This window comes from Drosophila rhopaloa, unplaced genomic scaffold (assembly GCF_018152115.1).
Source record: "Drosophila rhopaloa isolate 14029-0021.01 unplaced genomic scaffold, ASM1815211v1 contig_167, whole genome shotgun sequence".
Lineage (NCBI taxonomy): Eukaryota > Metazoa > Arthropoda > Insecta > Diptera > Drosophilidae > Drosophila > Drosophila rhopaloa.
In genome coordinates, this window is record NW_025335047.1 from 374,620 (window position 1) to 387,654 (window position 13,035).

A 13,035-nucleotide genomic window follows, 5' to 3' on the forward strand; every position below is an offset into this window, starting at 1 on the left:
CATACTGCTCGCCATTTGGGCAATGCAACAATGGGGATATCAATCCACTTTAAATGGCATGACAGTCGTCGATTGCGTTTTTTTAATCCTAATCCCAGCGCATAATTTGGTATTCCAATAGCTGCGTTCAAGTTTATCCACCACTCCCTCCTTTCCCCCTTTCATTCGCCAACACAAGTAAATGCATGTAGCACCAGTCTAAAGGAATATCCACCAAAACAGAGACCCACCACCAACGACTGTCGCACCCTCATCCTCACCTATCACACCCTCTGGACTTCTGCCGTACGTTCATGCGACTGCACACACACTGGGCTGAAAAACGTTTTCTCCATCCAGGAAAATTTTTTTAATTTAGCTTGACTAGTTCCTTTATATTTATAAATTGTGTATCGTTTTATTTGAACACCGTTTACATAAACAAGAACACGAAGTCTGATTTAATACCTTTACAGAAAATATTTATTTTCATATTAAGAAAACTTTATTTTCAGTGCAGTCGCCCCATAGTGCTACTATTGCCATTTTCCATCCAAGAGGTGGTGCTGCTTTGTCACCAGGCAACTGTGCAACATGCCACATGCAACACGAAACTAGCAGCTAGAAACTTTAAACTTGCAACTCACTTGGACGCTAGACAAAAACCCCGTTGAAATGCCAAAAAAATATGCTCGAAACCATAGAAACTGGCAAAGCTGTGGGAAAACCCAGGGTTTTATCTAATTAGTGAGTGCAGATTCAAAAGGATGGAATTATGGTTGCACAGCATGGGATGTTGCGGATGAAGCAACCACTGCACACATTGCATTAAAGCTTAGATACCTACCATATAGGCGGGTCAAAAAAAAAAAAATTAAAGAAATAAATCAAATATTTTATTATTTGAAAAACTCGGCTAAAACTGTTTAAAATACCATTTGCATTACCTGAATTGAGGCAACATTTTTAATCGTGAGCCAAATATTCTAAGTTGTCAATATAGAACAGAAACCATTATAAATGCTATATACTATAATTTTTTTCCGCACTCAATGTTTTTTAAAAATGCAATAAACGATAAATAAAGTCCCGAATGGCAGCTTAAATGGTTTCTATTGAAAATCACATTTATGGCCAACGTAAAGCTTCCACCAGCTATCTTTTGTGTGCAACGGACATTTTTACAATTCTGCATAAAATAATGATAGTTTTTATGGTTTTGTTTGAGTTTGTCTGAGTTTGCTTTTATTTTTCGTAATATTTTTATGTTTTGGGACTCCACACGAATATTTCTCTGTTTGCTTGCAAAATTGGAGCAAAGCTCTTAACTCTGAGGGTAGTTTGGTAGACTCCAGGGGCGGTTTGGCGGGGGAAAAGAAACAGCGGCTTTGAGTGAAATAAAAAACGAAGGAAAAACATTTATGATTGTTTATGTCGCGGTTAATGTTTTGCTTTCTGGACTTCTCCCCCTTTTCGGCTTTACTTTTGTTGTTTTCTGCTTGTTGGTTTCTTAGATGTTTCGACGAAGCTGTAACCGCAAGATATTAAATTTGTTGTGTTTTTATATTTTTTTGATGAATTGCATTTTTTGATTAGAGGGCTGGAATACCATTCTTGATTAAAAACAAAATTTAAGAAATAAACTTATTTTGAGGTAAAATATTTGGTATTTTAAGACTTTTGTTTTTTAATAAAAGACTGTTTCTTTTTTCAGTTAAGCAAACTTAAAATTTAACTTAAAACACTCTTGATACCTAATGAACCAAATTTTTTAAACTCAATAGTTTTGAACCTTAACCCATATTTTTTAATGGCAAAACATTTTGTGCCACATTCCCCATTAGACTGGAGTTGACAGCGACAAGGACATTTCTATCGATCGGCTGGCCGCTGTTCAATTAGCCAGTCAATTAACTGAAAACTGTCCTCTTTATCGTCGGCTGTCATTTCGATGAACACGGCACACTCAATGAATAGTTTTCCCTGGTTTTTCTCACCTGCACTTTGGAACTATGATGCCTCCTGACGCCTGACGCTTGACGTTTTCCTTCTAATCCGTGCCAACGGCTGCTGCCCAAGTTATGAGAACATGAGATCACAAATTGCAAAGGACAACCACGAGGACGAAGAGGGTGAGGAGCAGGGGGCGGCGAATGAGGAGGAGGGGGAGTGGGCCAGTTGCAGTCACCGGTCGTAAATGTGTGCCGTGTTGTAAAGAGGATGCACTTGCTCTCTCCCGTTCTCTCTGGTCTCTCCTTAAATAACTCTCTCTCACTGTCTCTCGATTGCTCTGCCTTTTATTTCAGCTTCGATTTGTTTTAATTTCCGCTGAAGCTGCTTTTACTTCCGGGGCAGTGGAATTGCAAAAATGCAAATTGCAAATAGCTACGTGGGTGTTTTTGTTGTTTGAGACAAATCGCCGATTCGGTGGTCATTGGATTGAAATTCGAAGTGGCAGTATATTCCTGCATCCTCTTCTTGCTACTTTATTCATAATCCTTTCGTTGCCTTTCGTTTCAAAGATTCTCCGCTTTCACCGCTTTTTCTGCTGTTTTTTTGCTGCGGCATTTTTTGCGTAACTTGTGAGTTAATTTCAGCATGTTTGATGTGTTCCCGGAAAAACTACAACTTATCTTTTTTGCCGTTTAATTGATTTCTGCGCGAGTGTGTGTGTAGGAGCGCGTGAGTGTAAGTGCGCGGCGGGCGGGTGTGTGTGGGTGTGCGGGGGAGCCAGCTGCGGAATGCGTCCGTGTGGCAGCGCGAAGCTTTCACAACTATGCGAATTTCCTGCGTACGAATTTCAGTATAATAAAATATCCTGTTCCGTTTTTAAAGAGACAGAGCGGGAGAGCGCAATTTATACAGCGCATGCGCCGCGAATTTGGAGCAACTCATTGCTGAAGGCGATAACACCGATACGCGTACAACACCAATACGAGCACCCACCACCGCGATGGCGCTCCCTCCCTCTCACTCACACTCACTCCGCAACTCCTTGTCACTTTTTTCACTTTGCTGCGGCGCTTTTCCTGGCTTTTTCCTGCTGTTTATTGGCACTTTCGGTTTTTTTTTCGTTGGCTTTCTTCTTTTGGACACCTAAAACACGAAGGTTTTTATGTTTTAGCACTGTATTTACTAGAATAACTGCCAAATGTTCGCTGATCGGAGGAAATAAAACACTAGCAGAAAGCGACGAGAGCTAAATGCAGCGTGCAAGAGCGAGATTGCACGACTGTCAGCTTTCACCATTGCACATAGAGGATGATTAGGTGGAGTTTGGAGAGAGGGGAAAGCAGAGCGCAAGCGCCGAAAACATCCCGTTACGTGGCTTTAAGACAGTATATACTGAATTTGGATTTAAATGTTTAAAAGATTCTTAACGGGTGAATTTTGTAACACTCTAAACTACAAAAATGCTGGGTTTGCCTTTTACATTCCTCCAGATGGGCTTTTTCGGCACAAACTAAATTAATGTATTTTAAAATTTTGTTTCGTAAACGGTTTCTTTTTTTTCTACAAAATTGAAAACTAATAAATATTTCTTAAATTTAACACAAAACAAATTCTTGTATGTATTATGGTACGGGTCTTCCGTTTTTTGAATTACCCGCCTATAAGAAAACCAGTTGGCATGTCTATTATCGATAGCAATAAGTATCGTATTATCATAATAAGTACTGAATGTGCGAGTGCAATATTTGGGTCAACTTAAAACTTAAAACACAATGTTTTTGCATAACACAAAACTGTGCAGACTGGCCGGTGAGTTCTGATGAGTGGATTTTAATTGTCCCAGATAACTGTCTTATTTCCCATTCAACAGGGAACATGGCGACCTGTGTACGCCACCTGAGCGGCCAGAAACCTAAGACTGCTATTTTAATGCTCAACATGGGTGGTCCTACTCATACGGACCAGGTGCACGACTACCTCCTCCGCATCATGACTGATCGGGACATGATCCAGCTGCCAGTGCAGAGTCGTCTGGGTCCGTGGATCGCTCAGCGCAGGACGCCCGAGGTGCAAAAGAAGTACAAGGAGATCGGCGGCGGATCCCCCATCCTCAAGTGGACCGAGCTCCAGGGCCAGCTCATGTGTGAGAAGCTGGACAGGATCTCTCCGGAGACGGGGCCGCACAAGCACTACGTGGGCTTCCGCTACGTCAATCCGCTCACTGAAAACACGCTAGCCGAGATCGAAAAGTGAGTCTGGAGCCCTCTTTTGATGATGTAAACATAGCAAAGGTCTTGAAATAGATTTGTATTAATATGATCCAAATAGGGATAGCTTAATGATAGGATAGCAGTCAGCGGAGATATCTTGTCTTGTATAAAAAAGTACAAGTTAGTTACCAATCCATAACTACCAGAGTGATATATAGATTATTATAGATTACATTATATTCGAATTAAATTATTGATAATAATAACCCTGCTTTAGAGTTAATTAACTTTTGCTCCTCTAAAGCAAGGTTATTGTTATTATTATTTTCTATCAAATCGAATATTTAGTTTATATAAAAAGTTCTTTAGGCGATTAAGCATGTTTTGGATATACTAGTTTTCGTATTGCGCGACTTCTAGTGAGTTTAAAATACCTTCTATGCACAACTGTTTTTATAGTAATATCATTAGATAGTTTCATTTTTTATAGTGCAAATATGAGGTTTATTCAATCGAACACAAGTTGCTATTTTAAAATTCAACCACCCCAAAATTTCATTGAATTCTTTAATTTTGTAACTCTTTTATTATGGTTTTTTTAATTTAAACTCTTGACAACCACCATACCAATTGCAGCGACAAGCCAGACCGCATCGTGCTTTTCTCGCAGTATCCACAGTACAGTTGCGCCACCTCGGGATCCAGTTTTAACTCCATCTTCACTCACTACCGCAGCAAGTGAGTAACAAATCCCTTTTGAAATAATCTACTGGTAATAGCGAGCTTCTGCCTACAGTAACCTGCCCTCGGACATCAAGTGGAGCATCATCGACCGGTGGGGCACCCATCCACTCCTGATCAAGACCTTCGCTCAGCGAATTCGCGATGAACTGGCCAAGTTTGTGGAGACAAAGCGTAACGATGTGGTTATCCTCTTCACTGCCCATTCCCTTCCACTGAAGGCCGTGAGCCGTGGCGACGCATATCCTTCGGAAATTGGAGCCAGTGTGCACATGGTGATGCAGGAACTGGGTCAGACAAATCCCTACAGTCTGGCCTGGCAATCGAAAGTGGGCCCGCTGCCTTGGCTGGCACCAGCCACCGACGATGCCATTAAAGTAGGGTTGCATTTCCGAAATTCGGTTTGGATCAAGCTATAATTTGAATCAATCTTCGCAGGGCTATGTTAAACAAGGCCTGAAGAACTTCATCCTGGTGCCCATCGCCTTTGTTAACGAGCATATCGAGACGCTACACGAGCTGGATATCGAGTACTGCGACGAGTTGGCGAAAGAGGTGGGCGTGGAGGAGATCCGCCGGGCGGCCGCCCCCAACGACCACCCGCTGTTCATTGATGCCCTGAGCAACATTGTTGCGGATCACCTAAAGTCCCAGCAATCAGTCAACCCCAAGTTCCTGATGCGTTGCCCCATGTGCACCAATCCAAAGTGCAGGGAAAGTAAGAGCTGGTACCGCCAGCTGTGTACAAACTAGGAAACCGAGGCACTTCGCGAGATCAGGATGCACTGCATGACGGGCATTCCAAGTGCTCCAGCTGGGAGCCAACATTTATGCATTCATCTGGGTTTATGGGGGATTGGATTTCAAACACTGGCTTTCATTACTATTCGCTGGCAATAAAGCAAATTAAAGACACTGCTAAACAGTTGAAATAACAGTTGTTGTTGCAGCTTTAGTTTAGTTTAAACGGAAAATCATCTAAGAACTCCATAGGTCAGAATATGATATTATTGTTAAATTTGTATAGCTTGTTGATGACATTATTCTTTTTCCCTAGGTCGCATGAAAATGTTAAAAAAAAATGGAAAGTCATTATACCCTTGCAGAGGGTATTATAATTTTGGTCAGAAGTTTGTAACGCAGTGAAGGAGACGTTTCCGACCCCATAAAGTATATATTCTTGATCAGGATCAATAGGGGAGTCGATATAGCCATGCCCGTCAGTCCGTCCGTCCGCCGTCTGTCCGTCTGTTTCAATACCGTTTGCGAGCTCAGTTTAAAATCTAGCTATCTGAAACTTTCCCAGTCGTCCTAAAACAAGTGTACGCAGATCAAGTTTGAAAACTTGCAAGAATGGAAGATATTTTGCACAGAGTAAAAGCTATTGACATAAATCTTTCCAAATCTTATTTTTTATCCATACCCTGATCAGGGTTAAAGCGCCTGGCGATCGGACGTCCATATTCTATAGCTCCCATAGGTACAATAGGGTGAAATCGGTTACAATTTAATGATTTTCAGGATATTTCGCGCAGTATATAAGCTATTGACATGAATCGTTCCAACTCATATTTTTTTACGCATACCTTGATCCAGGTAAAAGCGCGTACCGATCGGACGTCTATATCTTATAGCTCCCATAGAAACAATAGGGTGAAATCGGTCCAAATTTGATGACTATCAGAATATTTCGCGCAGTGTGTAAGCTACTGACATAAATTTTTCCAAGTCTTATTATCTTGATTAGGGTAAAAGCGCTTGCCGATCAGACGTCTATATCTTATAGCTTCCGTAGGAAAAATTGTTAAAGGCTGCGAAAGTATCCCTTTTTTTCTATTTTTATATGACATTTTTGCAGTATAAAAGCAATTAACATGAAACGATGCAAATCTAGTTTACTTATGTATACCTTATTCCTTTCGCTACTTTTTCAGTTTTGGCAATTTCGGCAAAGTCTGCAAGGGTATTAAAACTTCGGCTTGCCGAAGTTAACTTCCGTCCTCGTTATGACTTGAAATACATAGATTGATGGATGGGTAACAGGAAATTTAATTTATTTGAAAGTATTGCATTCTGTGTTTTATAGACTTGCATACCCTAGAGTATTAACGTATCACACATGACCTTATTTATATATTTTATATTTTTAGATATCTTTGGCTACCCGGAAATTTAAATTTTTGAGGAGTAGCCAATGGTTTTGTCATTTTAAAATAAAATTGTTAATACAAGAGAAACATAAAAATCCCACATTGTAATTTGCAATATTTTGTGTGAGGGCATAACAAATATACTTCGTTAAAAACGAGTAATGCATAAGTAATCAGTACGATAGCCATAACAAAACAGCAACGCTCTATTTTAAGAGAATTTATATTTTTGAACTTTCTCTTAGTTTGACTCTCTGTGTCGCACGTGCGGGATGTTTTGGTATTTTTTTTTATCGGTACAACAGCTGTTCGACTGTCAGTTTTATTCTCGTCTTCGATGCTTATTAAATGATTGAGTTTTGATTGTTCAAATGGCCCACGAAATTTGCCAAAGCTTGACGTGCTCAGCCGTCTCCGCCTCCTGGAAACTCCTGCATTTCGTATCCTGCGGCACAGTCGACAGAAATTCACAGAATATTGCATAAGAAACCTCATTTAATCAACGAAACTGAAACTTGTAGGGCCACCAAATTGGAACCTCGACTTTGTATTTATTCGCGGCTCTCACGGCAATTAACCGGCCAATCGCCGTCGATTCCCCACATTTCGCCAATTGAGCCATTGATTTTCAATAACTAACAAACCCGAAACCAAACGACTTTGCCTGCGCATCCCATCGTACAGCTACAGTGGCCTGGATCGAGGAATCTAATCGCCGCAGGGATCATAAATTAATTCGAAGAGTACACTCCGAGTCCGAATATGAGCAAGAACCATAAAACACGAGGAGCTGGTGGCCCCACGAATCCGGCGGGGCCAGTCTACGGCGTGATCTCGACGTTGGACGACGCCGCTCCGAATCCCGCGGATTTCGCTAGGTAAGCACTCCCAAACTCATTTTATGTTCAGTCTGCTTGTTTTGCTTCCCATTTTGTGAAATGAAGAGAGAAAACCAGTTTAGAACTGGGTTTAAAGGCTGCCGACGGGCTTTCTTTCCATCTCTTTCTCCAGTTTTGGCTGGCATTATGTTTAACGATCACATCGTGACGCTACAGCTTTAACCGCACTGTGTCATATCGATAATAATTTTAGGAAACTACCACAACCAATAAATCAATTAAACTTAAATTTTGGAACTTTTTACCGATAAACAACACAAAATCAAGTCATATATTTCATTTAAATTATAAACTAATGGAATTAATTAATTAATTTTGTACGTAGATTTTCAATATATTTATTTGTTACCTTGACGTAATTGCTCTGGTAAATTTCCAAAAGAAGCATCAAAGCTAGTACTATTACATCGTTAGGAAATCCAAGCTTCCAAAAATAGTAAAAACTATCAAAACAAATTAGTTTTGCCCTTATCTACTGAAAATTATTGCAATTCATACGTGCCATCTAAGAGTTATTAATGTTCCGATCTTCACTTTTCGCAAGAAGTTTTAGACGTAGTTTAAAGTTTACATAAATGCATTTATTTGTTATTATGATGAATTTCTTGTCTCTACTCAATATACGATGCGGGGTTAAGTGGATGCCAATTCCTATTGCGATCCTTATCGACTTTAGCCAGTTACGTGCAGACAACGGCACTCCATTCGGCTGGTCAAAAATTAATTGAATTAGCAGATTAGATGAGGATCGTATATGACCACCGGCATACCACTCAATATCACTTGAAAATGAGATAAGCACAGAGATATATCCAGTCAATTCTCACGTTTTCATAATAAGATATTAATGTGGGAAATTTTCAAAGTATTTTTTATCTATATTTAGATAAATATAGATAAAAAATACTTTGAAAAATATAGATAAAAAATACTTTGAAAATTTTTTTCTTATACTAATGGAACAAATTTTACTAATCAAATATAATTTCATTGAAACACAGCTGGGAAATAATTTGTCCATAAGGACATATCTATATTATTTCAAACTGTGAAAATTTAAATTTTTTCGAGTTCAAAGTTTTGAAAATATAGAGTAAGTGCTCTTCTAAGAGATTAACAATATTAAATTGATAATAAAAAAAAATGTATGTATGTAATTTTCCGAATATTTCTGAATTATAAATCTATATTCAGACATTAAACCCATGTTTATTTAAGGTAGCTCTCATTTTTCCGTGTGAAACCCAAGTGTTAAACCACAGAACCAATTTAATCGTATTTACCCAGTTATCTGTCCAAAAGACAACCCTAATGAACTGTAAATACCATATGCTTGATAATGAGTTTTTAAGGCTTATCTGAACCTATAGCGAAATTAACACTGAAAACGCGTCTGACTGGTGACCATAAACATAGGCAAATAATAGTCAACAATGTTGCAAGGCCAAAAAAGGTTTTTTATAAATTAGCGCCATATAAAAGAATTTAGATCGGATTTAAAATGCAAATTAGGTTTACTATTAAACAAAATATATTATTATTATAAGTTCAGATTTATTAGTAGAACTTATTGGTAGAAAAAAGGACATTAAAAAGTAATCGAATAATCTAATCTAACTTAGAAAAGGTAACTGATTTTTGAATTATGAAAAAATGATTATCAATTGAACATATTAGGACCTGCTTCGATTTAATGATTTACATATATTAATTATTATTTATCTAATCTTATCTATCTACCTACAGATTCCCTTCGCCTGAGGTCAAGAAAGGTGAACTGAGTTTGTTCCTTAGCTGGGACAGCCCCAAAAAGAATATGGAGATAAGCTCGAAACTGAGTAACCGCAGCTGGATCGTCGACATGCTGGCTGTTTTCTTCGGCATCGGTACCTGGCTTGGCGTCAATGGCACCTTCATCCAACTGCCTTTGCTGGTGAACGAGGCACCGGAAGGTTGGAGTCTGCCCTCCTATCTCAGCGTGATGGTGCAGATTGGCAATCTAGGCCCCCTGCTATACACGGCCATCCAGAAGTATTCCCCCAAGAAGCTAAACGACGGCTGGACTATCCACGGAGTGCTCCTGGTGGGTGCGATCTCTTGCCTGTTGACGGCTTTCTTCTACAACCGAACTGCTTTAGTCGCTGGCACGGATCACAGTCTGGCCCTTTTTGTGTTAACCTGTTTCACGGCACTAAATGCCTGCACCAGCTCAGTGCTCTTTATGCCCTACATGGGTCGCTTCAAGGAGCAGTACATGGTCACCTACTTCATTGGCGAAGGACTGAGCGGTCTGCTGCCCAGCGTGACCGCTTTGATCCAAGGAATCGGAGAGAGCGGCAACTGTGTCCTAGTCAATGTAACCGAAACTGGACAGGAGATCTACGAACTGCAGAAGACACCGCCTCGATTCGACACCCGTGTCTTCTTCCTCATCCTCTTCGCGCTCATGGTGTTTGCCTATGTGGGGTACGCTCTCCTGAACTCCCTTCCACTGGCCAGGAGGGAGTACGCCCAGGTGACTGTTAGCGAGGGCAACAAGTACGTTTACGGAGAGGCGGATAGTCAGCCAAAAACGGAAAAGATCACCAAGGGTCAGTACACCTACCTGCTCCTGCTGATTGGAGTCATCTCTCTGTTCAGCAACGGAATGTTTGGCAGCATCCAGTCCTACTCCAGTGCCCCCTACGGATCCCAGGCATATCACCTGGCGGCCACACTCAGTGTGATTGCCAATCCGGTGGCCTGTTTCATGGCCATGTTTCTGCATTTCACATCGCTGCGGATCATCACCGTGCTCTCTATCCTGGCGGGTCTGCTGACAAGCTACGTTTTTACAACGGCCGCCTTGAGCCCCTTGCCGCCACTTCACGATCAGACCACGGGAGCCGTGCTGGTGGTCACTGCCTGGACCTTGCTGGTGGGGATCGTAAGCTACACTAAGCTGGGAATCACCACCGTGATGCGAGCACAGGGCGGGCAGTCGCTGGTCTGGGTGGGGGCTATCACGCAGCTGGGGTCTGCAATCGGAGCGGTGGCCATCTTCTTCGCCATCAACTACTCGGATCTGTTCCAGGCCGCGGAGACAGGCTGCTGACCCGCTTGGGAGTTCAACAGAACCAGAATATTCAGGAATGCATCGCGATTTTGTAGATGATTTTACTGTAGTTTAGTGTGATATTTTCGTATTTGTATTTCCACCTCAATGGTCACAATGAAGACAATACCTAATTACCTGAACGGCGTTTCGATGTTTTAAACATTCAAAGGTAATATCAATAACACTCGAACGGAGTTCCTAATTTGTAGGACAATACGGAATGCTTATTGTTCCAAAATAATAAAGCCTTTATACAACTTTAAAACATTATCAGAGCTAAATTACAATTCATCCTCCTTTTATTTTACCTATTTTAATTTAAATTTAGTTATTTAAATATATAACAATGATTGAAATTGGTTACACATATATAAACAAAATTAAATTTTGCTTTAAATTATAAATGCTTTATTTAATGCATTTTAGTGTCGATAATTTATAACCAATTTGCGCCGTTTGATTTTGGCTACATTCATCTACACCATTCTTATACCAACTAAGCCTATACTTGGGGATGTAGTCCACGATGAATCTTGCTTTTATAAGTTTTCTTCCTAATCGTCCTTAATATCCATAAATCGTTATATAATTTGAATGTTAATGTAGTTATTGAATATGGTACTTCAAAACGATTACAATTTTGATCCCAGATTTTTCCCGTGCCTATTTTTTAGTTGGGTTCCTTTATCAGCCAAATCTTTTAAGGGACAACCTCCATTTCAAGTTCGGTGCTTGACTTATCCGCCTGTTCCACCTCGCTGTCAATGTCGCCCTCGTATCCTGAATTGGTTTTTGAGGCGACAGGAAGGGGTTTGTGTCCTCCAGCTTCAGCGGACTCGTCAAAACTGCAGCAGCTGCAGAAACAATCGGTAAAGTGGCGGCAGGTGTCGCCCAACTTTTCGGGTGTACCCTCCAAGACCTTGTTGAATGCCTCAATCTTTTCACGAAGACTGCGATTGGCACTAGGACACCTGATCAACTGGCTGGCTTGCGGAGAAGGTCGAGGAGATTCATTGCTAATCTTCTCCAGAAAGCCGAGCACCTTCTCCAGTGATTCGCGAGCACGTTTAAAGTTCAGTAGGCTGTCCCGCAATATTTGACTCTCATTGAGGTGCTCGAATTCAACTAAAAGACCATGAATCTCGGTCAGATTCGAGGGCAAACTTATACCCGCCACGGAAGAAATCTGCGAAGCGTTCGCCGCATTGACGCTCTCGAAACCCAAGATCAGGCGCCGGATTTTGGTGGCCTGGGCTTGGTGGCCACTCCTCGCTAACTGCATCATGTTGTTTACGTCGCCCACCTCCTTGAGCAGCTGCACCGACGACTGGACGACCTCCTGGTGCTGCCGGATGCCCTCTCTTAGGCGATCACGAAGGTTTTGAAGGTAGGCGCTGATTCGACGCACCTGCTCCTTCTCATCCACATTCTCTATAAAAACTAAATGTTGGCAAGTGAATATGTGAGATTGACTTATCATATACAGGAGCGAGTTTTGGTGGATTTCCATTCAAACAGCTTACCAGGCATCTCATTCTCGATCCCTGATTTGGCATTTTCGTTGGCCATTGCAATTCGCCTACAAAAATAGAGCAGCTGAAAAAAAAAAAATTTCAATAAAAATTTAAGAAAATCTGATGACAAATTTCTGATTCAAAACGACACTGTCTGGTGAATTTATAAAATTTTGATATTTAAACCTCTAAGGTAAAATGATTAAAACAAATTGTATTACATTGAAAGGTAACCCAAAAGTAAACATTTAGTGCCAAGAACTTGACTCATCCCCATTTAAATTTGTAATACCTAACCGTTTTTATTTAATTTTTCTAATATCTGCAAAACCTTTTTTATGTTGATGCCACATTTTTATGGTGATTGTTTTAAATTTAAAATTTAGGCTTATAATTTTGTGTCGTTTTTTTAAATGGTCGGTTATGGGGCACTTTGTAGGCACTCTAGTCATATCAAAAGTGACTGGAAAGAGAAAAAAATAAATCAGTTCT

The 13,035-nt window shown here is 40.5% G+C and overlaps 4 protein-coding genes across 8 annotated transcripts in view; 2 read left to right on the forward strand and 2 right to left on the reverse strand.

Annotated features, from left to right (window-relative positions):
• The window catches only part of LOC108045110 (rho GTPase-activating protein 100F), a 40,516-nt gene extending 37,318 nt beyond the window's left edge, over positions 1–3,198 (reverse strand). For all 5 annotated transcript variants that reach the window (XM_017124316.2, XM_017124320.2, XM_017124315.2 and 2 more), the window contains exon 1: positions 1,977–3,198. The gene's annotated coding sequence lies outside the window, so the exon portion shown is untranslated. The remainder of the gene's footprint in view (positions 1–1,976) is intronic.
• Positions 3,199–3,652: 454 nt separating this feature from the next.
• Positions 3,653–5,820, forward strand: LOC108045092 (ferrochelatase, mitochondrial). Its single transcript, XM_017124282.1, has 5 exons — positions 3,653–3,741; positions 3,803–4,181; positions 4,779–4,880; positions 4,939–5,260; positions 5,322–5,820. Exons 1-5 carry the CDS (start codon positions 3,705–3,707, stop codon positions 5,634–5,636), a joined length of 1,155 nt encoding a protein of 384 aa, XP_016979771.1. The 5' UTR covers positions 3,653–3,704; the 3' UTR covers positions 5,637–5,820.
• A 1,523-nt stretch (positions 5,821–7,343) lies between these two features.
• LOC108045130 (solute carrier family 52, riboflavin transporter, member 3-A) lies at positions 7,344–11,294 on the forward strand. Its single transcript, XM_017124353.2, has 2 exons — positions 7,344–7,911; positions 9,679–11,294. The coding sequence occupies exons 1-2, from the start codon at positions 7,796–7,798 to the stop codon at positions 11,024–11,026; spliced, it is 1,464 nt and encodes a 487-aa protein (XP_016979842.1). The 5' UTR covers positions 7,344–7,795; the 3' UTR covers positions 11,027–11,294.
• A 120-nt stretch (positions 11,295–11,414) lies between these two features.
• Positions 11,415–12,734, reverse strand: LOC108045131. The gene is made up of 2 exons (XM_017124354.2): positions 12,553–12,734; positions 11,415–12,469 (listed from the first exon to the last, which is right to left on the reverse strand). Exons 1-2 carry the CDS (start codon positions 12,596–12,598, stop codon positions 11,730–11,732), a joined length of 786 nt encoding a protein of 261 aa, XP_016979843.1. The 5' UTR covers positions 12,599–12,734; the 3' UTR covers positions 11,415–11,729.
• Positions 12,735–13,035: the final 301 nt, after the last annotated feature.